Raw genomic sequence first — 27,578 nt, 5'->3', positions numbered from 1 at the left:
ACTATCTTTCTTAGTCATTCTTGATATCTTTCCAGTTCCTCCTTATTTTTTTAAATGTTGATCTGAAGCTCAGAGTAGAATCAGGGTCACATTTTAAATTTGACTTGAAGAGAAGCATAGTTAAAGCTCTGAGAGTAGATATAATTGCTAAGTGAGAGGGGATAGTGGAAAGTGTAGAGGAATACTCACATTAAGAAATAAGGAAATGTATGAAGGGTCCAATGAAGGAAATACTAGAGAAACAGAAGAATTAGGAGGATGTGGATAAAGTAATTATTTAGTAGGAAAGTACTGTCATCTGTTTTGAGTTCTAGAAGGATCCTTCTGTTTTCATTAAAGCTTGATAGGTGATGTAATTGCTCAGCAAATAAAGGTAACAGACTAAATTTCTCTAATGTGGGTGGGAAAGTCTCAACAATAATATCTCAAAATTCAGTGTTATCCTAAGGAATAAATCCCTCATGCTTGGAATATAGTAGGGATTTTAAAAATACTTGTTAATTGATAAATGGAAACATTATGGAAAGCTATTAGCACGAATCCCAAAAGATTAAGGATACAACATGTGGGTGAAAAAACGGAATTTTATACCGATATGCAGAAATTACACTATACTTCTGCCAACATAAGAATAGCTATCCATAGTCAAAGAGCAAATTGATCTGCCATCTAAAAGAGAGGATAAAAGTCTTGTAAGAATGTTTCAGTACTTAAGGGTTCAGAGAAAATAATGTGTTTTAGAAAGAAATGAGAAAATTCTGAAACCTCTGCCAAGGATGAGGATAATACTAACTTGTGTCTATAGATCAGATGGTGGAAAAATATGGCAAATGAGGAAGAAAGGACCACTACATATTTGCAGCTAAGTAATTGATATGAAGTCCTTTCCTTAAAGGGGAGAACTGGACCTTCTCAGGAAGAAGCTTTTTATTCAAGGAATGGTGATGTGGATCTACAGTTGCCATCAGGAGAGAGGTCATATGGCAATTGTCAGCAGAAAAAGAGGTGAGTGTTGGTTATTATTGGCTCCTTACTGAGGTATACCAAGGTGACTCTTTGTTGATATGCCATAAATAATAGGTATATATTTTCTTCAAGGTTAGAAGGAAACTTGGATATTTGAAAGAGTCTTCAGAGAACTGTCAGTTATGATTTAGTCACTGTGGCTCATTGTAGATAGAGGCATTAGAAGAGAGAGAGGTTTTTGAAAGTGTGAAGGTGGTTCATAAGATTAGGTATAAGAATGGAATTGTTATTTTTGAACCACTATTTAAATAAGGTGGTTTCTTGGTCAGATTTCTTAGGATTATAAATTGAGGGTTGGAAGGAACTTGAGAAATCATCTAATCTGCTCTTGAGCCCATCCCCCTACCCCCAATCACCATGATTTTTACAAATAAATCTGAGACCCAGAGAGGTAAACTGAATTCCCCAGTGTCACATAGGTATTATACACTGTGATTTCCATGTTCAATGCTCTTTTCCATTGCACTGTGCTACTGGGATGAAGTATATACAAAGTATATCTAAGTATTGGTGAAAGCACATTTTCTTAGATTCTTGCTAATTTAATTCAAGTGGTTAAATTGAAAATGGGTGGCAAGAAAGAAAATTATCCAAATATATCTGTGAACTTATATGATAATAGAAAGCAATACATACAACTTGAAAAAGGATTCAGTAGAGATGATTAGTCACTATTCTTATGTGACTATCTAAGCAAAGAACCAGCAATACAGATGCAAAATATATAGGTAACAAAGAAGTTAACCAAGATTTTAAAGGGTAAATCTGACAAGTCAAGAAGTATGAAGTAGCTATTCTAAAAATATAAATGATTCCAATGAGGAAGAAAAAGAATGCTAATTAAAGAGAAAAGACTGATGTGAAAGCAAAAGGAACTTATTGGCCCACACCATTAAAAAAGACATTGCATTGAAAAAGAGCATTATGGTTTTGTAAGAATAATATGGAGTATTCTATTGTTCTTAATAATTGAGGCTAATATGGGATGCAAGTACAAGAAAGACTTGGAAACCTTGGTTTTCATTCAGCTTAGGAAAAAAAAGACTTAACAGGTGGGCTGCTAGGAATAACCTTGGCCAGGGTCATCTGAGAGCTGTTTTTTGGAAAGTTGAGTGGCCCAGGGAAAGAATTCTGGATATTGAGTTAGAGAACTTGGGTTTCAGGCCTGGTACTGCTACTTAACTCATGTAAGTAAGAAGGGCAAGTCCCTTTTTTCTCTGACCCTTTGAGAGAGCAATTTCAGTAGAGTGAAAGGGGGGAAAAATGAATTGGAAAGATTTTCCTCATATGTAAAATGAGGGGACTGGACTAGATGACCTCTAAAGTTTTCTTCCAGGTTTGAACTGTGATTCTGACTTCAAATTTTGAGGATGAAAGAAAGAGCAAAGAAAGAATAGAACTGGATGGAACAGTAATTGATGAAGAGTATACAGAATTAGCCAACTCATTGTGTTTGTCCTCCCTCCCAAGGATAATGCTTTTTGGAGATTATTTGGTAGGAAGTTGAAACCCAACATAATCTGGAGAGTTGATAAGAGAACACTTAGATTCTCTCAATGACCTCATCTCTCTGTGTAGAAAATAATTATATTATGAGTTCCTGAAATAGCTGGTATTTGTGACCAGGGAACCAACCATGAGAAATGTTGTGAAATTGGAGACATGTTTTGCAATATTCAAAAAAAAAGAAAGTTGATGCTATATACTTTAGGTTGGTGATCGTTAATTCTCAGCAAATCTGTAGAGTATTTTATTAAATTAAGTTTGTGACCACTTAGAAAGGAAATGATGTGTAGGAAAAGCAATGTGGCTTCATCAAGGAAGACATTCCAAACTAGTATCATTTGTCTTTAAAATATGGTTAATAGATAGTTAGATCATAGGAATTGTAAAAATGGAGATTTGAACCCCAGACTTCAATCCCCAGAAGTCCTTGGTGTTTCCCAGAATTCCCTATAATCTCACCTGAGTCTCCACCTGGGTGAGATCATGATTAGTATTTAATGGGCTCTCTGCCTCCCAAGAGCCTCTTCCTCTACTACAGTGGTTGTCAACCTCTCAATTTGTAGCAATGAGAATACATAATGCATATCAGGTATTTATATTCTCAAATCATAACTAGCAAAATTACAGTTTTGAAGTAGCCACCAAAATAATTTTTTTGGTTTGGGGTCACCACAACATGAGGAACTGTATTGCAGGGTCATGGCATTAGAAAGGTTGAGAACCACTGCTCTACTTGGACATTGCAAAATGTAGTGAGTAAGCTGTGAATGGTTTATTATTTTGTATCCTTGATTTCTAATAATCTTTAATAAACTTCATAACAATATAGTACTTTTATTACTAGAGACAAAATTTAATTTTTACAGAATGTAATATACAATATAAATTGATTTTAGCAAAGCATTTAGTATTTACTAAGCCTCTTATTTGATCTTTATGGAAAAGAACTCAAAAGAATAGCCTTTAACAGTTTGATGTCAACTTGGAATGACAGATATAATGGAGTCCCTTAGGAATCTGTGTGTTGGCTTTTGTTCTCTTTAACATGTTTATTGATGATTTTGATAATGGTACAGATGGCATGCATATCAGATGTGCCAAAGGTATGAGGCCAGGTGGAATAGCTAATACATGAAATAACAGTTGGGAAATAAGACAATCTTGATAAACTGGAATATTGAGATGAATCTAAAAAAAAGAAAATAGGAATAAATATACAATTTAGTATTTGGGTTAAGCATATCTTTTTAAAAATATATTTAAAAGATTTAAAAATATCTTTTCAAGCATAGAATGGGGAGATGTTTCTAGATACTTTATATGGAAAAGGACTGGAATTAGTGAACTCAAAATGAGTTAATAGTGTAACATAAGAATAAAAATAGAAATTCTTTTCTAAATTGTATTAAGACAGACATTGTTCAAATGAGGTTGGCGATAGTCCCATTGTACTCAGTCTTGCTCAGATCATATATAAAGTATTGTCTTTAGTTTGGGGTGCCATGTTTTATTAAGGGAGTTAATAAACTTGAATGTAAATAGAGGGACTATAATAATGATGAAAGGATTAGAGGCCCTGCTATTCAAAGATGAATTGAAAGAACTTGGAAGGAAAAGACATAAGGGAAATATGACAGTGATTTTTGCGTACTTAAAGGGCTCCCATGTGGAATAATGGTTGTCCCCTTCGGCTTGGCCCTATAGGGTCCAAGAATAATAAATGGGAGAGGAAAATTTAGCTCATATGTAAGGAAAATCTTTTTAAGTGGAATGGATATCTTTAGAATATATTTAGTTTCTTCTCCTTGGAGGTTTTTAAGCAAATACTAGTTGATTATCTGGGGAGTTCTAGAAAGAATGGATACAGGTTGGATAAGATAACCCTGAAGGTTCTTTCTGACTTTAGTCAGAGTAGTACTCTAGTAGACAGTGAAATCTAATGAGACTATACCCAAAATTGGTCCTAGTAAGGAGAGCACTTTTTTGTTGTGGTTGAAAAGGTTAAAAAACTAAGATTAGTTTATTAGATTAATTATCAACATGAATATTGATATTCCTAAGGATGATAGCAGGGAATATGGAAGGAAGACTGTGTTCCAGCTGTTAATTCACTTAGATAGTCTGGGAGAGTCATCTGGAGCTCAGTAAGACAACTGTGGGAGATAGGGAGAGATTAGTTTACATGAATTGTGTGGACTTTAAAACATAAAATATCATTGTGAGATGTTGGTCTATGTCTACCTATCCTTGTAGCCCTTTGCAGTTTTGCACATAAGAGGATTAACTTCTATTAGGGAGCATTATAACAACTTGTGCCACTCAGAACTAAGTTTTGGTTAAAGTATAGAGATGGATGGAATTTTATTGAAAATTTAAGCCAGAAGGAATATTGATAGTAAGATTTCCAAATTGGCATATAAAAATGGGTTATAAGATAGAAGTACTTTTTACAAATGGGCTGATTAGAATTTGAATGAGGATTTTGGAGGAAATAGTATGGATATGCCATTTCTACTTACAGAAAATTTGGATAGTTTGAATTGGGAAATGATTACACCTGAAACTAACTAAGTAAGGCATCCTCTCTATACAAAACCCTAAGGAGTCCAATATTTGCAAAATTAAGGTACCACAGAATTAAAAATGTTTCCTGCGTTGTTGGTATCTGTAAAATATTGTCACCTCTATTTCTAGTTGCATTGTCATAAATTTTAAAATAACTGCATAGAATTTTGTAGATAATTTAGTTAAATGGCCTTCAATATAGATTCCAGAGTTTTAAGTTTATTTGCTCTACTTTTATCTTTTTTTTTCCCCTTTGCAGATACTGTCACATAGTCAAGTAGACATATATTTATGGGAAGGGGGAGTGCAAAAAGTTCATTGGCCTTGACTTGGGTATTTGAAATATCTGATCTAGTCCAACTCCCTCATTTTACAGGTTTTCGAAAAAGGTGTAATGCTGTCCCAAGTGACAAAACCTGGAGCATGCTCAGTGACTACTATTTGTTTCCCAAGATAGAATCATGGAATGATAGAATTAGTTGGAAGGAACTTCACAGATCATTTATATCCATAACTGAAGCATGAACTTCCATCAAAGCATCCTTACTACTGGACATCCACTCTCCCTTTAAATCTAATGATTTTGAAATTCCTACGTACTTGACTAATGATGGGAAACTAATGATGGAAAATGATATCTTTCTTCTTTAAGAGTTCTAATTGTAATATATTTTTCCTATTTTAATCTGAAACCTACTTCCCTGTAACTTCCACCCATTACCTTTTGTGGCCAAGAAGACATTTTTTACCTTCTTCCACATGAATTTGATCATGTCAATCTTTACCAGTCTTTGTTTGATAGTCTCTACTCCTGGCCACTTTGGTTGCCCTCCTTTGGTCATTTTTCCAATTTATAGAATCTTAGGACTGAGAATTTAGAAGGGACCTTAAAGATCCAACATTCCAGTTCTATCATTTTGCTGATGTGTGCTAATTTAGATTCAAATTAAACATATTTTGCAGATAAATAAATTGTATATTATCATATAGGTAGGTAGTGACTTATCAGGAGCTGATTCCAAGTCCATTATACCAAATCCATTTCTTCACTTTACTGTACCACTCTTCTTATTAGCACATTTCCCAAAATGTTGCTGCTGACACATGATGATCTATATCTGGTCTGACCAGGGCAGAGGCATAGCAGGGCCATCACCATCTTCATTTTGCACCCCATAGGTATTAGTTATTTCTCCAATTACAAATATATTTATGTTTTTCCTTGTAGTTAGACTTGATTATATTTAAGGTCCTTCTTTACTCTGTCTCCTTTTTCTTTCCTTTTTTTTCCCTTTCTTCCCAAATTTACATTTCAGAGGCTCTACTCATTTTGGATTTTGTTTGTGGAATGATTAAAAGTCTGATCCTGTTAAAGGTATAACTTAAACATTTGCATACATATGTATTTAATACATAAAAGTGTAGAAGAGTGATTTATTTGTAAGTTCTGAATTTATTAACTATATTTCTAGATGATTTAAACTTAGTATTCCTTTGTGACAGCAATCCTGTGGGTTCTGTAAATCTGCATTTTGTATTCTTTTGGAAATCTACATATCCTAGTATGATTTCCTGAATAATACCATCTTAGACTTCTTAAAAATTGTATTTTTGTGGAAGCCAATGATTATATTGTCTCACCAAAGTTTCTTTAAGGTCAATTGTTTTTTAAAGACTTCATTCAGTTCTTTCAAACTTATCTTGCTTTTGGTTTGAAATTGTTCCATCTTTGTTTTATTCAGGTCATTATCTTTTTTCAGAGGATACATAGCTTTATTAAATATTTCTATTCTTTTCTGAACCCTCTGTTCTCATTCTTCTCTTTCTCACAAGACTCCTACTTAATCAGGTGCCTTGGGCAAGTCACAAACTTGAGTTTGTTTCCTCATCTGTAAAATAAAACAGTTGGTCTAAATAACTTACTAAGATCTTTTCTTTTAGTGATCCTGTGAATCTTCCAAAGATTGTGTGATACTGTTTTTTTTACTAAAAGTAGTGATGACAGAACTATCTTAATTTAAGAAGCTTGGAGAGGAGGAATGTTGTTATTGTAAGAGAGAGAGTGGGAATAGTTAACCATAGAACTAGTCCAGTCCAGTACCATGGAAGCCCACGGAGAATAAGTAATATTAGTGCCTCCAAAAGAAAATCAGGGAGAATGAGGACTGTGGAAATTCATTATGTTTGGCAGTTAGGCCATTTATTAATCTTTGAAAGAGCAATTTCAGTAGTTACGGGAATATAGAAAAAAGGGTTGAGTAGAAGATGGGTGATCAGGAAGCGGTAGCAGTAAGTGTAGATTATTTCTAGAAATTTCAAAGCTAAGAAAAAGAGGAAGAAATCGCCCAATAGCTCTTGAATAATATGGGGTTTTATTGTTGATTTGATTTGGTTTGGTTTATCCTTCATTATTTTAGTCAAAAATAATAAAATATTATTAAATGTAATAATAGATATTCCTTTAATATTAAAAAGACATTCCAGTTGACTATGGGATTCATTATGCCTTCTAGTGAAGAGAAGATTTAAAAAATATTTTTTATATTGCAGAAAATTCTTGGTAATTTGTTAACTAATTTATGTATTATAAGGGTTCTATGCCGATATACACTTAAACATCATAACTTGTTTTTATATGCATACATGTGATACTATATTCATGCATCTTTAAATGCTTCCTCAGAAAAGTAGTACTTTAAAAAAGTATATATTCTCAGGAAATTTCATTTTTTTATTTTTAAAAAATATTTTATTTTTCCCCTATTAACTGGAAAAACAATTTTTAAAGTTCATATTCTTTTTAAGTTTTGAATTCCAAATTCCCTCCCTTATTGCCCTCACTTACTTATTGCCTTCCCTGCACCCTCCCTGAGACTGTAAGCAATCTGATATAGATTTTATATGTGCAATCAGCTAGAACATTTTTTTCATATTATTTTGTGGAAGAGATCTCAAGTGAAAAAGAAAAGAGAAGGGAAAATTAAATATAGTATTTTAGAGTCTGCATTCAGACTCCAGTTCTTTCTTGGAGGACAAACGGCATTTTTCATTACGAGTCTCTGGAATTGAAATTGTTTTGAATCACTGCATTGCTGAGAATAACTAGATCATTCACAGTTGTTCATCAGGAAATATTGCTGTTGCTAGGTGGCTGAATGGGTTGAGAGGTAGCCTAGAGACAGTAGGTCCTGGCTTCAAATCAGACCTCATATACTTCAAAGCTATATGACCTAGGGAAAGTCACTTAACCATCATTGCTTAACCCTTACCACTCTTCTGACTTAGAACCAATACGCAGTATTGATTCAAAGATGGAAGGTAAGGGTTTAAAAAAAAAATCCCAACAATATTGCTGTCATTGTGTACAGTGTTTGTCCAGTTCTACTCTCTTCATTTTGCCTCAGTTCATGCCTTTGCAGATTTTTCTGAAATCGTCCTGCTTGTCATTTCTTATATAGTATGGTAGTATCCCATCACTATCTTATACCACAACATGTTTAGCCATTCTCCAATTGATGGACAACTGCAAAATTTCCAGTTCTTTGCTAACACAAAAAGAGCTGCAGTGAATATTTTTGTGCAAATAGGTTTTGTTTCCCCTCCCCCCTTTTAATCTCTTTGGCATATGGATCTGGTAATGATATTGATGGACCAAAGAGCATGCACAATTTTAGAGTCATTTGAGCATAGCTTCAAATTGTTCTTCTGAATGGTTGGATTAGATTGTAATTTTTAGGAGATTCTGTATGTTCAACTTGATCTCATTTGCACATGCAAAATAGACTTTTTAATTGTCCTTCCTTTTTGTGGGACTTCATTCAAATTATAATGCTTCTTTGTCATCAAAGCAGTGTCATTTTAAATTTTTTAGAAACTTTATTTCCTTCTGGCTGTGGACCTCACAATGTTAATGTCTCATTCCAGTAGAATGGAAAAAAAATAATCCAGCAAATATTTTGTAAATGTCAATTCTATGCACAGCACTGGAGAAGAAATTAAAATTTAGATAAAGTTCTTGCTTTCATGGAGCTTACAGTCTAGTAGGAATATAAATGTAACATATAACACTAGTAATGATAAATGGTAAGCATGATAGAGAAGAGCATTGTAGAAAGAATGTTAATACATTAGTCACAGCACCCAGCTTTTCCATATACTAGCAGCTTACTAGCTGTGTGACCAAGTCATAGAACCTCTCTCTTCCCTTTATTATTTAAAATGCTAATAATACCTTCAATATCTTTTTTAAGAAAAAAATCTCTGTAAAACTTTTTATGCTGGGGGCAACTAGGTGACTCAGTGGTTAGAGAGCTAGACTTAGAGAAAGGACATTCAGGGTTCATATCTAGCCTCAAATACATCTTAGCTGTGACCCTGGGCAAGTCATTTAACCACAGTTGCCCAACCCTTCCTTTCTACCTTAGTTGGAACTGATACTTAGTATTACTTCTAAAACAGAAAGTAAGGGTTTAATAAAAAATAAACTTTAATGCCATTTAAGTGAATATATTAAAGACAAAAAAAATAACGTAGAATAGTAGAAAAGAAACTTATCAACTGAGAGATGGGGAAAGCTTTGTGGAAAAGTTAGCTATTGAATTAGATTGAAGAGGAATGGTAGAAAAACAGTCAAACCTTTCCCCTTATTTAGTTCAATCTCAAAAACTTTTGCTAATAAAATTTTTGCCTAGAGCTGTATTCTGAATGCTTTTCCTTAGTCATCTTTCTACTAGGTCTTCACTTTTTTTTTGACGTTATCCTGTTTCCCTTCTTATTGGATACTTTTTCTTAACTTCCATGACCCTATGTTATTCAGTTTCTCCTTCTACCTAATCTGTTACTTTCTAGTTTCATTTGCTAGGTCCTTATTTATCTTCTACCTTCTAAATGTGGCAGATGTGAATAGGAAAGGAGGGGCAAACCTCTCCTGGGTCCTCTATTCTCTTAACATTCTTTATTCTTTGTTTGGTGATCTCAATAACCCCAGTGGAGTTATTTAGCTGTATGTAGATGATTTCAAGTTTTACAAATCTGTATGAAATATTTCTCTTGACTAGCATTCCATAAACTGCCTCCTGAACATTTCTATCTGGGTTTTCTATCAGCATCTCAAATTTAAAATTTCCAAAATGAAACTCATTATTTTCCGTCCCTAAACCTGAGTCTCTATGAAACTTCCCCACTATATATATAAGGACATTACTATCCCTATAGTGAGTTTATGCATGCAGCTGTATATATATATATATATATATATATATATATATATATATAAAATGTGACATCATATTCTATAAATAACACTGGTTTCCCAGAGGATGTTGAAGAAAGGCTTTGTCCACTTTGAGCAAGTCACTTAACCTCTCAACAGTTTTGTAAATCTGTAAAATGAGTTCTATGTTCTTGATTTTTTGAGCTAAATAACATTTAACTCATTATAATTAATAATTATAATTAATGTCCAATTGATATACTGTATATACAGTACTTCTGGAATTGGTGTGCTGGTAATCAGTGGGGAAAAGATAAAAACATGCACAAAGAGAAGAGAAATGTGGCCATCTATTATTAAATTAGTGCTTCAGATTGGGAAATATTAGATGTGGGTATGAATTTAGGTTATGCAATTATGTAGTGCTGTATATGTCCTCATATAAATTGCTTGTCTGGTCTGAATTTCTGTAAAATTAATTGATAAAAGGCCTTACATTGTTCCCATAGAGAAATTGGTTGGAGGAATTAAGAATATTTAAAATGGAGAAGAAAAGACTTAAGTAAAATATAGTAACTGTCTTTAGTGGATGTCTTTATGTGTTTGAGGGACACTCTCATAGAAGAGGAAAGAAAGGTATCCTGCTTGATTGTCCTGGTAACAGGTCCTAGTTTCTCTTATACTTGAATGATTTCAGTAGCTTGATTATTGGTTGGTCTTCCACAAGTCCCTGCCTATTTCAGTTTATTTTCCATTCAGTCATCAAAGTAATTTTTCTGAAGTGCAGGTCTGTCCATGTTACTTTCTCATTCAATCAACTTCTGTGACTTCCCATCACCTCCAGGATTAAACATAAAATATTCTACTTGGTATTCAAAGTTCTTCATTATCTATAACCTCTTCTCCCATGTGCTCTTAGAACTAGTGACACTGACTTCCTTACTATTTCATCCTCTGACTATGTTTTTAGCTTGCCAACCCTTAATCCCCCAAGTGATCTTCTTATTCATTTTGCCTACTGGATTCCCTGGCATCCTTCATGGCCCAGCTACAAAATCCCACCTTTTACAGAAAACCTTTGATGATTCCTCTTAATTTTAATGGCTTCTCTCTGTTGATCACTTAATATTTAGTTTGTAAATTATTTGTAGATATTTTTTTCAGATTGTGTCCCTCCATTAGATTTTGAGTTTCTTAAGAGCAGGGTCTGTTTCTCCTTGTATCCCCAGCACTTAGCACAGTGCCTGGCACATATTAAGCTTTTAGATGTTTATTGACTGATGTTTTTCATATAAGCTATGTTATTTAGACCAATTTTTTTTTAATGGTTAGGTGATTCATTTTGTCTCCTTCCCTTTTTCCCTCCCCACTCCTGGAGTTACCAAGCAATTCTAGTGGGCAGAATGATCTTTTAAAACCGAAACCCCAAATTATATACCCAAATAAGCAAGTGATAAATCATATATTTCTTCTGGATTTCTACTCCAACAATTCTCTCTGTAGATATGGAAAGCATTCTTTCTTGTAAGTCTCTCAGGATTGTCCTGAATCAGTGCATTGCTATTAGTAGTAAAGTCAATCACATGTGATTATACTACAATGTTTCAGTTACTGTGTACAATGTTCTCCTACTTCTGCTTGTTTCACTCCTCATCAGTTCATGGAGGTCTTTCCAGTTCTTTAAGAAATAAAACAGTTCATCATTCCTTATAGTAAAATAGTATTTCATCAGCATTATAGTATTTCATCAGCATTATATACCACAATTTGTTCAGCCATTTCCCAAAGGACATCCCCACATTTTCAAATTTTTTGCCACAACAAAAAGCACAGCTATAAATATTTTTGTACAAACAGATCCTTTCTCATCTAAAAAAAATCTCTTTGGGTTACAAACCTAGTGGTGGTATTGCAAGATCAAAGGGCATGCATTCTTTTAAAGTCCTTTGGACATAATTCCAAATTGCCTTCCAGAATGGTTGGATCAATTCTCAACTCCAACAGCAATGCATTAGTGTCCCAATTTTGCCACATCCCCTCTCGCATTTACCACTTTCCTTTACCGCCATGTTGACCAACCTAATAGTTATGAGGTGTGGTACCTTAGCATTGTTTTAATTTGCATTTCTCTGATCAGGAGGGATTTAGAACATTTTTTTCCAAATGATCATTAATAGGTTTGATATCTTCATCTGAAAACTGCCTGTTCATATACCTTGATGATTTGTCAATTGGGGAATGACTTGATTTCTAAGAAATTTGACTTAGTTCTTTATATATATATTTGAGAAATTAGGCCTTTATCAGAGAAATTTGGTATAAAATTTTCCCCTCAGTTTGTTACTTCCCTTCTAATCTTGGTTGCATTGGTTTTATTTGTATACAACCTTTTAAATTTAATATAATCAAAATTATTCATTTTACATCTTGTGATGTTCTTTATTTCTTATTTGGTCATAAATTCTTCCGTTTGTAAGGAATTAAAATTAAGGGTTTGACTAAAATATATGAAAATTATAAATAATATGGTGATTGCCAATTTAAAATATAGCTCAAGTCAAAATGACTTTCAATAGTTTTTATTTACAAAATAGATGGAGAGAGTGAAAGTTGAGAAATACAAAAAGAGGGTAGAAGAGGTATTTATCCTATCACACTAAATATTGCTCTGGCGCTCAACTTAGCCCAGCACGACTTGTTAACCCTCGACCAGAATTAATCTCTCTTCAGAAGTCAGGAAAGGAAAGCCAGCTATTTACTCACCCAAGTTCCCTTCAAGAGGCAGTTTGAGTGAAGAGCTGATGTCTAGCCCTAGATATTCAAGGCTTTTTAAGTAACTTCTTGTCTCTTCCCCTCTTCACAGGGGCCAGTCACAGCTTTCAAATTGTCTAGCACTGCTGGGGGATTTGGGGGACCAGTGTCTTGCGGGATCCACTTCTCATCCTCTGTAGGTTTAAACTCTTTTATCAAAAGGATTCACAATTTCCTGAGTGATCGAATTGTTACCCATGTTAGCAAATGACTTGCAAACAATCTTAGTGTCTGATGAGGTACTAAGTAGTGGTACTTAGGTTAGTGTTAACTCAAAATAGACAAAAAGAATAAAGAATTCCCCTTCACACCTTCTCCATAGGTCTGACAGGTAAAGTATTTTAAGTTCACCTAATTTACTTATAACTCTTTATGTTTAAGTCATATGAGATATTGATCTAAATCTAATTTTTGCCATACTGTTTTCCAATTTTCCCAGTAGTTTTTGTCAAATAGTGAGTTCTAATTCCAGAAGCTGGAATGTTTGGGTTTAATAGATAGCTGGTCATTTACCTCTCATCTATTCCATTGATCCACCCTTCTATCTCTTAGTACCAAGTTGTTTTGATGATTACTGCTTCATAGTACAGTTTTAAGATCTAGCACTTCTGGGCCACAGTCCATCACAATTTTTTTTTCACTATTTTCCTTGATATTCTTGATTTTTTCATTCTTCTGGATAGATTTTGTTATTATTTTTTCTAGTTCTATAAATTTTTTTTTTTTGGTAATTTTATAGGTATGTCATTAAATAAGTAGATTAATAGAGGTAGGACTGTAATTTTTATTATATTAGCTCATCCTATCCATGAGCAATTAGTTTTTCCAATTGTTTAGATCTAGCTTTATTTGTGTGAAAAGTGTTTTGTAGTTCTGTTCTAACAATTCCTATGTTTGTCTTGGCAGATATATTTCCTAATATTTTATATTTAGTGATTTTAAATGGAGTGTCTCTTTCTAACTCTTGCTGTTTGTTGGAAATATATAGAATTGCTGATGTTTTATGTGGATTTATTTTGTATCCTATAACTTTGCTAAAGTTGTGTTTATTGTTTCCACCAGCTTTTTAGTTAATTACATAGGATTCTCTTAACTGTGCTATCATATGCAGAATTATAGTTTAGTTTCCTCATTGCCTATTTTAATTCTTTCCATTTCTTTTTCTTTAATTGAATGTAGACCAATTTTTGAAGAAAGGGGTTTATTCTCAGGAGCTTCTGGCAGACATGTTTTCTGAATCTGACTCTTATAACAGGAATTTAAAAGTTTAGATAAAATAAAATAATTTCACATTTGAAGAGGTAGCTTTCCCTTGAAACTTAACTCTCAAGTTCTTTGAAAGCTTTAAAAATCTTATCCTTTTTTTCATATGTGTACAGACAGATTGAAACTTACAGAAAAAGTAATAGTGGCAAGAAGTTGTACTTACCTGGAAAACGCCTACTTGTGGTTTTTATTTAGGAAATAACCTTAAAAAAGTGTATAGCTCAAGATATTTTGATCTGAGGAATTATTTTGAGCAATGGTAATTTTGAAGTGATGTATTGATCTTATGGTACTTATAAATTATTTACTACTATTTAAATGACCTGATTAAGTATGACTTATACCTTAATGGAAATCAAGGTTTTAGATACTCAGTATATAATAGCTTTGATCTAGATAATGTTTTTATTTTTAAAATCCCAAATTCAGTCATATAAACAGTTTCCAACATACTGAAAACAATTTGCAAAATACATTCATAGTTTTAAATTGAAATGTTTTGGGATGATTCTGGTCTTTTTTGCAAATGTTCAAATTTCAAAAATATTTAACATAATTTTTATATAATTTACAAATGCAAAGAGCTAGAAGATAGCCTATTCCATTTCTGAATAGCTCTCTGCTTGTTAGCATGTTTTTTTTTTCTTAACCCTTACCTTCTGTCTTAGAATTAATGCTGTATATTGATTCTAAGGCAGAAGGGTGGTAAAGGATAGGCAGTGGAGGTTAATTGACAGGGTCATACAGCTAGGTAGTGTCTGAGACTAGATTTGAACCCAGGACCAACCTCCTATCTCTGAGCCTGGCTCTCAATCTATTGAGCCGTTCAGCTGCCCCCCACCCCTTTTAATTAAACTTAAATTTCCTTTTGTAGTACTTCCAGGTTGTTCTTATATTCCCAGTGCTCAGCATAGTGCTTGACACAGAATAATAGGTATTTAGTAAAAATTTATTGAATTGAGTTGAATTCTAACCATTGCTACTTTATGCTTTCTGGAGCTTACCTGAAATAGTCCATTTCCTCTTTCCACACGACAGCCTTTCAGATTTTTCAGTACGATTCTAAGTCATTTTCTCTAGGCCAAGCATTTTCCCTTATTTTGATCAGTCTTTATATGGTGTGGGCTTGAATCTTTAAGATATCCTGATTCTGTAGACAATCTCTTAATTTATCAATTTCCTTTATAAAATCTGGCTCTCAGAAAAGAACATAGTATCTTTCAGGTATATTTCTAGTTTTTTACATAGTTCAATAGGACTTTGACCTCCATAATTTTGTATCCCATAAATATCCTTAAACCCCCAAAAATTAGTTTTCTCAACCATTATATAATTGTGCTTATCTTTCACTAACACTTTCGAGACTCAAATCCACTAACACTGGACTCAAATCCAGATAACTTGAGTCTGTTCAATGCTTTTTCTATGTTGCCTAATTAAGAAGCATAATCCTCGAAGAGCTAAAGAGAAGGTTAATGGATAGAAAATAAACACAGTGGGTGAATAGAGACCATTTAGGAGATTACTACTGTGGGGAAAGAGACTTGAGTTGAAAAGTCAGGGAAATACTAGAAATCAAATCTGTATTTCTGGGCTGTAAGGTTGACTTTGTCTATTATGTGACAGAAACCTCAATTCTGTCTCAGAACTGCTTATTTTAAAAGCATCTTTTACCCCTGAGAACCTTTGGATTTCCTTGTTCCTCTCAGAACCTCCATTTTAAGGAGCAGGCTTGGGCCCACCATGTTTTTCCTCTCCTCCAGGCATACTGATGAGTAATAAATAGGCCTTTCTAATAGCATAGCCCCTCCAATTTTTCAACTCCTTTTGATATGTTGTATTCCCCCATTGGAATGTAAACTCCTGCAGGGAAGGATCTTTCTTTCTCTTTGAATTTGTATTCTGAACACTTAACACAGGGCCTGGCACATAAAAGTACTAAATACAGGCTTGTTGACTAATTTGGTGTGCTTAAAGCAGAATGGAAAGGAACCAAAAGAAAATTTTCCATGTAAGAGGAACAAATAATTTGTTAGGAAGATGTTGGTTCACTGGAAAAGGAGTTGATATTTTATGGTATCTCAGACTCTTGCAAAGATAATAAAAATATAAACAGAAGAGAACCAGAAATTTAGTGTATGGTAAATTTGATCTTGATAAAGTATGCTGCAGACTTAAACTTTAAGAGTTTGTTTTACCTGTTCTCTATTGGCAAGACTTATTTTATTCTTTTATTTTTGTTTTACCTATTTTTTTTTTTTTCTAAACCCTTACCTTCCGTCTTGGAGTCAATACTGTGTATTGGCTCCAAGGCAGAAGAGTGGTAAGGGTAGGCAATGGGGGTCAAGTGACTTGCCCAGGGTCACACAGCTGGGAAGTGTCTGAGGCCAGATTTGAACCTAGGACCTCCCGTCTCTAGGGCTGGCTCTCAATTCACTGAGCTACCCAGCTGCCCCCTTACCTATTTTTTTTTTAATAATGTTTACATGATTCATTTTCTTTCCCTCCCCACTCCCAGAGCTGATGAGCAATTCCACTGGGTTGTACAAAGGTTGTCACTTGATACCTATTTCCATATTATTCATTTTTGCGATAGAGTGATTTTTTAAAAGCCTAGTCCCCAAATTACATACCCATATATACATGTGATAAGTGATATCATATCTTTTGCTTTTGCATTTCTACTCCCATAGTTCTTTCTCAGTATGGATAGCATTCTTTTACATAAGTCTTTCAGGAGTGTCCTGGTTTGGGTAACAGTAATTTTTGTCTTAATAGAAGGCTTCAAGCTAACACAGCTCTCTATGTTTTAGTGCTTTGTAAATAAGATGAGATACTAACAGATGTTTCAAGAATAAACACTAATCTTTGAATGGTCATGTTCTTAAAACATCTGAAAAATTGGTAAGTTTGGTTCTTTATTGGGGAGAAGCTGTTATACATTTCTTAGGAAGGTTAATTCACTAAATTTGATATGGTAGTATCACTATGACCCTGAAAAAGGGCTAGCTTATGGAATAAGATTAATTTTTAATGCTGAAAGAGAAATCATTTGGTCTAATCTGCTCTTGTCACATCTGAAGACATTGAAGTTCAGAGTTGTCACTAATATGTGTCACTAATGTGGTCACATAGCCAATTGTCTCCACTTGGAACAGAACCTAGATATTCTGACACTTAAGCTTTGCTGGCTTTGGATTTCTAGATTATTTCTTTTTTTTTTAATTAAAATTTTTTTCTGTTAAAAAAATCCACTTTCTCCTCTCTTTCATTGTTGATAGGACTTGTTTCTGAAATGTGTAATGAAGTAAATTAAATTAAATTCCTATGTTGTCCATGTCTGCACAATAAATTTATAATCTTTCAGCACATGGGCAGCATGTTTCATGATAAGTCTTCTGGAATCATTGTTCGTGATTGTATAGATCAGAGTTCTTATGACTTGTTTGTCTTTACAAAGTATTGTTGTTATTATAGAAAGTATTTTCCTGGTTCTACTCATTTCAGTTCATATAAATCTTCTTAGGTTTCTCTAAGACTATTACTTCGTTATATCTTACAGCACACTAGTATTCTATCACATTCGCATGACTTAACTTAGTCTCTCATTTTGTAATTCTTTGCCAACAGAGGAAGAGAAACTATAAATATTTTTGTAATATGGGCCTTTTCCTCATTCTTTTTTTTTTAAACAATATTTTATTTGGTCATTTCAAAACATTATTCATTGGAGACAAAGATCATTTTCTTTTCCTTCCTCCCCTCCATAGCCGACACGCGATTCCACTGGGTTTCACTTGTGTTCTTGATTCGAACCCATTTCCATGTTGTTGGTATTTGCATTAGTGTTCATTTACGGTCTCTCCTCAGACATGTCCCCTTAACGCCTGTAGTCAAGCAGTTGCTTTTCCTCGGTGTTTTTACTCCCACGGTTTGTCCTCTGCTTGTGGATAGTGTTTTTTCTCATAGATCCCTGCAGATTGTTCAGGGACATTGCATTGACACTAATGGAGAAGTCCAATTCTTTGTTTTTCTAAGAAATAAGCCCAGTAGTGGTATCACAGAATTAAAGGATATGCACAATTTATTAAATTGTTGGCAAAGTTCTAATTTTTTTCCAAAATGACTAGAACAGTTCACATTTCCAGTAACAGTAAATTTAATGTACTTGTTTCCACATAATCTTGGCAAACTTGTTATTTCCAGTTCTTTTGGTATACTTTGCCAATCACATCATGATTTCTTTTCTTTTAAACCATTAACTTCCATCCTAGAATCAGTACTATATATTGATTCCAAAGTAGAAGAGTGGTAAGGGCTAAGTAATGGGGGTTAAGTAACTTGCCCAGGGTCACATAGCTAGCAAATGTCTGTCAAATTTGAACCCAGGACCTCCTGTCTCTAGCCCTGGCGCTCTCTGCACGGAGTTACTTAGCAATCCCCTACATCAGGATTTCTTAAGCATGGTAAATTAATTGGTAATGGCAGAGTATCATAATGCCCTAAAAATAGTTGTTCATATTTATCATCAGAAACATTTGCATTCTTCTGTGGCTAGCTTTTTGCTAGTTCAAGAATAGTTACATGGCAAAGGCCAGATAGATTTGATTCTGATGTTGAGCAAATTAGCTTCTCCTTCAGGGCCACTAACTCTATTCCAAATTGGCACAAAATTTAGCAAATGTATATTGTTCATAGATGGGCAGATTGGAAAGTAACTCAAAGTATAAGGCATATTCTTCTAATGGGTCAGCATCGTTTTTGTATATATCAGAAATATTATGGCTTTTTAAATCCTTCCACACACCCCAACCAACTTATAGCCTGGTTTAATATTAGTAATTATCTGCCTTAAGATGACTGTGACATTGTTGTATGTCAGAGTAATGAGTACTAAATGTTCATTTTTGTGCCTATAAACCTTTAGACACAGTTTGCTTTTAATAAGAGATGGTAGCAGAAAATATTCAGTCTTCAATGGTGGTAGGAATTTTGAATATGACTTAATTTCTTTTGTTGTTTGTTTTTATCTTTGTATACATGCTAGCATACATTCTGGCACTTAGTAGGTACTTAATAAAAACCTCTATAATGTCAGAGGAAGATATAAATGCCTAAATTTGTGTCCGAGTTAATAGATTTTGTATTCATTTGACTAGACAGCTAGATGGAGTGGTAGATACAATGTTGGACTTAGAGTTCAGAAAACTTGAGTTTGAATCAGTTATTCTCATCTGTGTGATCCTGGTCAAGTTGTGTAACATCTTTCAGCCCCATTTACTAATCTCTAAAATGGATATATCATTAGCAATTATTTCACAAGATTGTTGATATTGCTGGGTTAAAATGAGATGGGTGAGTGTAAAGTGCTTTGCAAACCTTAAATCATTGTGCAAATGTTAACATTATTGTTACTATTGTTATTTAAAAGCCCATTTTAAACCCGCATTATATAACCACTCACGAATTAAGCATCCATCTTCAAGTTGCTATGCAGGATAAAAACAAGCATAAAATTTACCATTCTGGAAAAACAGCCTGCAGTGTAGTTGAAGAACTGTATGAAATGTTAAATAATGCAAAACATAACCAAAGTTGATCACAATTTTAATTAAGATAATGCTCTTAATGTTTAACTAGAAGTGGGTAAGTTTCTTTTTTCCTTTAATATTAAAAAAATATTAATGCCATTGGATTTTAAAGTAACATTTAAAAAAACATTTTGGATTTTCTGATAGTGCCCTCATTGCCCATGAAGAGATAAAATGCCTTAAAAAGGAATATTTAAGGTATTTGTATATAGAGAGACTACAGTATAATGAATAAAAGACAGAACTAAGAAAACTGACCTTACAGAGTGGAGTTCATGCCCTACATCTGAATAAAATGGCTGTATAACTAACCCCAGTGCTATAAGCAAGGAAGGTGTTAACTAACTAGCACTGATAAAATTTTAGAATTTTGTCATATAGGAGTTCCTTATTCAAGTGAAATCATGGGTCTGGCCCCTGTCTTTATAGATTAATTTTTAGTTTGTGTTTTGGAGTTTCCAAAAGATTAAAAAGAAACCCAATAATTTTCTCACAATCCCATAAAATATGGTTTTAAAAAATGTTGACTAGTGTTTAATTTGCATTTTTCTTTTATTATGTATCCTTTCTTATCTTCTATATATAAGTACTCAGAAAAATTATAGTCATTATGAAAGAATTTTGAAAAATTAAAAGCAGTCCTTGAGATGAAATGAAAATTACCTCCACAACATTGATTTCATATTCTATTTTGCCTTTTTTAATTTGTGTTCATTTACTTTTGGTAGAAATCATTCTTTATAGATTTCTCCTCCAGGGTAATGACAAATGGTGTTCAGTTAAAAAAGCTCTGGACTTTGAATGAGAAGTATTTTGAGTTTGAATCTCTAAATCTCTAAATTTATTTCTAAATAAAATATTTCTAAATCCTGCTAAATGTGTGACTATGAGCAAGTCACTTACCTACTTTAACCACTCTGAATTACGCTTTCCTCCTACTTTACAGAATTTTTATATTGCTCAAAACATCATATATATATATGTATATATATTTATATATATGCATATGAATGAAACCCTTTGTAAGACCCAAAGTGAAAATCAAATGTCCGTTATTGTTAGTAACATTACTTATTACCCATGGAATTCCACTTTATTTGGAATCAGAGGGCTGGAGTTCAAAGTTCCATAGATAATACCTCAGATCTTAGTTTTTTTTAATATGTGAAAAATGAGAGGATTGGGCTAGAAGATTCCTTCTCACTAAAAATCTTAAGAATACCATGAATTATGATGACAAAACTATAGCTTTACTATATGTAATTCATTAATTTTAGCTTTATTCTACTAAAAAACTGAAAGTAAACTCAACATTTTGAATGTCATCACTTTTTAGAACTAGCTGTTCCTTGCTCTTAAGATTTTTCAAGGTTACTAATTATTTAACTGTTGATTAACCCATAGTTTTGTCTTCTGAAACTTGTTGTGTTGAGACCAGTCTTAAAAGCTTGGGAATGAGACTCGGCATCTTAACACTTGCTTACCTTTTACTAAGAGAACTAAATATAATCCAAGGAATTGATATGAAAGGTAGTGGAAGTTAATCACAGAAGGAGAATAATAGGAAAGGATTCACAAAGTGAAACAAACAGATAGAAGGATCTGAGCATTTTAGTAATCCAGTATATTTTTTAGTGAAGTATTCATATGATTTAAGCATATTTAAAACAAACTTGTATGACAAGAATTATGGCTAACATTTATGTAACTTTTAAGAGTTCTAAAACACATTAAATATGTTATCATTTGTTGTTATTAGAGTTCTCAGAAAATACTTTGTATTCATTACAGTCAACTTTAAAGTTTGAACCAGGGCAGAATGGTAGAATGAAAAGAATACTAGAAATTGAGTTGAGAGATAAAGGTTTTAATCCCAACTCTGATATTTATTAGCTATGCAATCATGGGCAAATCATTTAACATAAATATCCAAATTCCTCATATATAAAATGGGAGTAATATTTTGGTTATCTCACAGGGCTGTTTTGAGTCTAATTATCTTTAAACCTTAAAGGAATATATTATTGTGAGTTACTACTGATAGCTGCAAACTTGTTTTCTCTTCAACTAGGAAAAGCAGTAGATCCTCTGTCATTTCGAAATGAATCTGAAATTGTGCCAAAAGTTACCAAAATGACTGTATCTGGAAAGAAGCAAACTATGGGATTTGAAGTGCCTGGGTAAGAGTTTGATATCCTGTATATTTTAATCAGACTTATTTGCTATTTGTTCATTATAATATATAATGCACTAAAAAAAAATAAAACCCTTACCTTCCATCTTAGAATCAGGATTGTGTATTAGTTCTAAGGTAGAAGAGTGATAAGGGCTAGGCAGTAGGGGTCCAGTGACTTGCCCAGGGTCACACAGGAAATGTCTGAGGCTAGATTTGAACCCAGGACCTCCAGTCTCTGGGCTTGGCTCACAATCCACTGAGCCACCCAACTGTCCCCCGTATTTTGGTTTTTAGATGAAGCCAGCATTATATTTTATAAATATTTTGATTGGTCAGCTGAGATAGCTTGTTATTTTAAATAGCCCTGCAATAGCATTAAGGAGATAGCTTTAATCATCAACCTTTATCTCGTAGCTGTGTGACTTGGGTAAATTCTCATTAATTTCTTCATATGTCAAATGTTACTGGTGACCAAGATGATTTCTAAAATATTTTCTGATTTTAAAATTAGATCAATATCAGTATGATTTATAATATAAACGTTAAGGTTTAAGCATCACATTTCTCAACAGCTTTATGGAGTAGATAGTACAAATGTTATTTTTTCTAATTTAAAGCTTTTTCTTTCTTTTTGAAACAAACGAATAAGCTGAGGTTTAAATTTAATGCCTTTTCTCAAAATCACATATTTAATGTAAGACCTTAGACTTGAACCCAGGTTTCTCTTTAGTCTAAAATCTTGTATTTCCTCTCTATTAACATATGACTTCTTAGAGAGTTAAATGACTTGTCTATGGTCTCTTAAAGCTCATGACACAGATGGGATTTAAATCCAGTTCTGATTCTAATTTCAGCACTCCAGCAGCTATGCCATGCCAACACTTAATTTGAAACATAAAATTTTCACTGAATTGCTGATAATATTAAAAATGTTAAAGAATAGAATAAACTTTAGGTAAAAGGAATCTTTAACATTTACACTTTAAAGTTTTTGATCCTCATTCACACATTATCTCATTTGAGTCTTTCAACATTGTGAAGTTGGTACTTAGAGGTATTATGATTGACTTTGGACAAATGAAAAAAGGGAGGCTGAGAGATTGTGATTCACCTGTGTTCCTATAGGTAACACATAGTAGACATTTGGAACCCATATCTTCTTGATTCTAGTACTCTCTTCATTGTGCTACATTGCTTCAGTACCCAAAGGAGATCATATAAAAGTTGAAGTAGTAATGTTCCAATAACATCTTAAGTACAGTTGCAGAAATTTCCAGTGCCCTAAAGTCAATCATAAGTGGATTTAGCGGAGTAAGAAGAGGAAAGGGGACAGGGACAAGAAGATTCTGTGATTGGTCAGTTATATGACCAGAAGGAAAGATGTTCCATTAACTAGTGAGAGACATACAACTCATTCTCTAGCATGAAACCGGTAAGTTTACAAGTGGCGGCAAAAGTAGAGAAAAGATCAGAGAAAGATGGAAGAAATGGTATACCAAAGATATAGAGAGCAGCAAATAGCAGAAATAATAGTGGTTATTGGGAGTGATTAGTTTGAAGAGGATCAATCAATAATAGGAGGAAGATAGCAGAGAATAAAAAGGGAACCAATAAGGAAGAGAAAAAAGAAATACTGACTAAAACTATACCTATGTTCAATGTATTTTTTGAACAGAGAATCTAAGCTAAGTTATATCATTTTCCTCTGAGAATATTGTTGTAGTTGAGGAAACCTAATTACTACTCTCTTTCGTAGGCCCTTAAACATTGCTTCATTTCAAATAGTGAAGACCAGTTGGTTAATAGAGTACAATGTTTATAGGGGCAAGTCACTAACCTTTAGTACAGAAAAATAAAGCTGTCTAGGCAGTTTTGCGGACTTTGAGAATAAAGAATCCAAACTTCTAGTAAAATGTAAAAGTGAGAAGCAGAAGTTGTTTTACTAACCTTAAAAGAGAAAATGAAGATCAGTGCATATTTGGAAATGGTAAAAATAGGAATAATTTTGAAGATCCGTACAGTATCATCTGCATCCTTGTTAAAAGGACTAGTCATGGTCTTTGTTTCAACCTGTTTAACAAGTTGGGGAAAAATCAGTGATAATAGTTAAATTAGATCATCATCTAATTGTGTTTAATAACATTCAATTGAGTATAGTATTTTCTTCATAAATAGTTATAGATCATCTGAATGTAGGCTGTACCCTCTAAAAGGGGATATTTGAAAAGGGGAAATAGAAGTTGGCATTTATATAGTACTTTAGGTTAATAAATCACTTTACAGAACCCCTGTGACTTAGCAGGTATATTATTTTCCCAGTTTACATATTGAGGATATTGAGTTTAAATGACTTGCCCAGATTCATGTAGCTAATAAATGTTAATGAGGGTATTTGAAACTCTTGATTGAGATAACTAAATCATTAATGTTTTGATGTTAACTTTGAGTTCTTCATGAGTATCCCCTCCAAATCAGCTGGTTCAAGAGGTAGAGGAACCCTCATTTAGAGTCATTAGGTCAAGAATAAATAGGTACTTTGGGGACTTTCATAGTAGAGATTTATGTACAGATACAGATTGAACGAAATGACCTCATATATTTTCCAACTCGAGATTCCATATGTGAATCTAGTTTTCACCTAGTTCAGTATACTTTAAATTATATTTCTTATTTATAGGCTTTACCAAGTTGTTAGACAAGCCAGATTTGAGGGAAAAATATGGCCTGTATTCAGAGAAGACTTGTGTTGTAAAATTTTTTAAAGTTCTTCAGTCTGTGACCTATTGCTAATTGAAAAGATAAAAGATGCTTTTTAGAGAAATATAGTTGAATGACATTTTGAAGTCAGGCATGGTGAAAGAGTATATATACATAGGCTAATGAACAACCACCTTTCCCCCCAGCAAAATCCTGATATTTTCAGATAATTCTTTGCAATTTAGGAACCTAAGAGATGCAGTTGGAAGAAACCTTAGGGGTCATTTAGTCCAAACTGCTCATTTTACAGATGGAGGAAACTGAAGCTGAGAGCCATGACGTGATTTGTTTTGTCATACAGGTAGGGAGTAGGAGAGCTAAGATTTGGACTTGGGTCCCTGACTCCAACTTCAATGATCTTTCTACTGTACTATATTGGGTTTATTCAGGGAGAAGGTGGGGATGGAGGCTGCTGAGTGCCCATAGACTCATTTCTGACCAGTTCATCCCTTGAACAGTGTTATACTAGCAGTGGAACTTGTTTGCTTTTCTCCGATTAGTTTGTGAGCTCCTCTAGGACAGACATTTTCTTTTGCTTCTTTTTGTATCCCACCACTTAGCACAGTGCCTGGCACACATTAGGCCCTGAATAATTATTTATTGATTTATTGATTGACTGAATGAATTGATACTGGTTTCATGATGCTTGCCCAATGTTACTCTATTTCAGTAAATGAAGTTCCATTTGTGTTGAGTAGAATAAGAAAAAGATTTTTAGTTTTCACATGTGATAGTACTACCAGCTCCCATAAAAGTAAAACTTTAGTAATTGAATCATGTGATTGCCCAAAGCTTGGAAAGATGATCCATGTCTATTTGCAACTTAGAAACTATATACATAGAGATAAAGGCATATTTTTCTGATTTGGCTCTATTTTTTTTTAATAATAATTTTTTTCGAGACTATACATGTCAATACAATTTTTTTATATTGGTTTTCTAATATTTTGCAATCCATGTTCTCTCTCTGCCTTCTACCTGTCCCTCTTCCTTAAGAAGGCAGGTAATATAATGTAGTTTGTACATATATTGCCTTATAATACATATTTCCATGTTTGTAATGTGAAAAAAGGCAAATATTGTTTACACTAGAGGATTCAAGGAAGAAATAAAGAAAAGGATGGTATATTTCAGTTTGCATTCAGACTCCCATCTGTTTCTTCTGTGGCAATGGAAATTCTTTTTTTGTCATGAGTCCCTTGGAATTGTCTTGGATCTCAGCCTTGTTCATAATAGTTAAGTCATTCTCCATTAATCATTATACCTTGCTGTTACTGTGTACAGTGACGAACTGGTTCTGTTCACTTTACTTTCCATCAGTTCATTTCTAGGTTTTTTTGTCACTTCTTATGGCACAATATTATTCCATCATATGGCACAATATTATTCCATCATATGCCACACAACTTGATCAGTATTTCCTCAATTGATGGAAATCACTTTTGTTTCTATTTCTTCACCAACACAAACAGACCTATTATAAATATTTTTGTACAGGTAGGTTCTTTCCTCCTATCTTTAATCTTTTTAGAATACAGACCTACTAGTGGTATTATTGAGTCAAAGGTATGCACAGTCTTATAACCCTTTGGGTATGGTTCCAGGTTGCGCTCCAGAATGGTTGTATCACTTTACAACTCCACCAGAACCATATTAGTGTCCCGATTTTTCTGTATCTGCTCCATTTGTCATTTTTCATTTTTGCCACTTTAGCCAGTCTGATGGACATGAGATAATACCTCAAGAGTTTTAACTTGCATTTCTTTAATAAGTAGTTATTTGGAGCATTTTTTTCACATGATGGAATAAAATTTTTATTTCTTCATATGAGAATTGCCTGTTATCATTTGACCATTTGTCAATTGAGAAATGTTTTGTATTTTTATAAATGTGACAGTTCTCTATGTTTTTGAGAATTGAAGCCTTTGTCCAAGAGACTTATTATAAAGATTTTTTCCCAGTTTGTTGTTTGACTTATAATTGTGGTTATATTGCTTTTTGTGTAGAAGATTTTTTCTTTGGCAATTTATTTTTCTGAGATGGGATTTTTTAAATATTTAATTTTCTCTTCTGTTAATTTAAACAATTTATATTTCCTTAAATATTTATCTATTTCGCATTTACCATCAGATTTGTTAGCATATAATTAGGTTAAATAGTTCTAATAATTTAATTTTCTCTTCTCCGATTGTAATCTCACCCTTTTCCATTTTTTAATATTGGTAATTTGGTTTTCTTTCTGTTTTTGTTTTTAAACCCTTATCTTCCCCCTTAGAATCAATAGTATGTATTGGTTCTAATATAAAAGAGTGGTAAGGGCTAGGCAATGGGAGTCAAGTGACTTGCCCAGGGTCACAAAGCTGGGAAGTGTCTGAGGGCAGATTTGAACCTAGGACCTCCTGTCTCTAGGCCTGGCTCTCAATCCACTGAGCTACCCAGCTGCCCCCTTAAGGGGCAGCTTTTAAAATAAGGGACCCCCCATAAAACCAACTCCTTGTCTTATTTATTAGTTCAATGGTTTTCTCACTTTCAACTTTATTCATCTCTCCTTTGATTTTCCATGTTTTTTAACTTGGTGTTTAATTAAGTGGGGGGAGGGCTCTTTTTCTGGTTTCTTTAGTTACATTGATTGATCTGATCTCTTATTGATGTAAGCATTTAGAGAAAT

General features: G+C 33.5%; 1 protein-coding gene across 4 annotated transcripts in view; it reads left to right on the top strand.

Moving 5' to 3' along the window:
* Nucleotides 1–27,578, top strand: part of HBS1L (HBS1 like translational GTPase) — a 135,468-nt gene that overhangs the window by 46,776 nt on the left and 61,114 nt on the right. For all 4 annotated transcript variants that reach the window (XR_008916679.1, XM_056818832.1, XM_056818835.1 and 1 more), the window contains one exon: nucleotides 22,049–22,157. Coding sequence is in view for 3 of the 4 variants with exons in the window: in XM_056818832.1 (XP_056674810.1) it covers nucleotides 22,049–22,157 (109 nt within the window). In the remaining variant the exon portion in view is untranslated. The remainder of the gene's footprint in view (nucleotides 1–22,048; nucleotides 22,158–27,578) is intronic.

Source organism: Monodelphis domestica, chromosome 2 (assembly GCF_027887165.1).
Source record: "Monodelphis domestica isolate mMonDom1 chromosome 2, mMonDom1.pri, whole genome shotgun sequence".
Classification (NCBI taxonomy): Eukaryota; Metazoa; Chordata; class Mammalia; order Didelphimorphia; family Didelphidae; genus Monodelphis; species Monodelphis domestica.
This window is presented reverse-complemented; position numbering and strand designations above follow the sequence as displayed.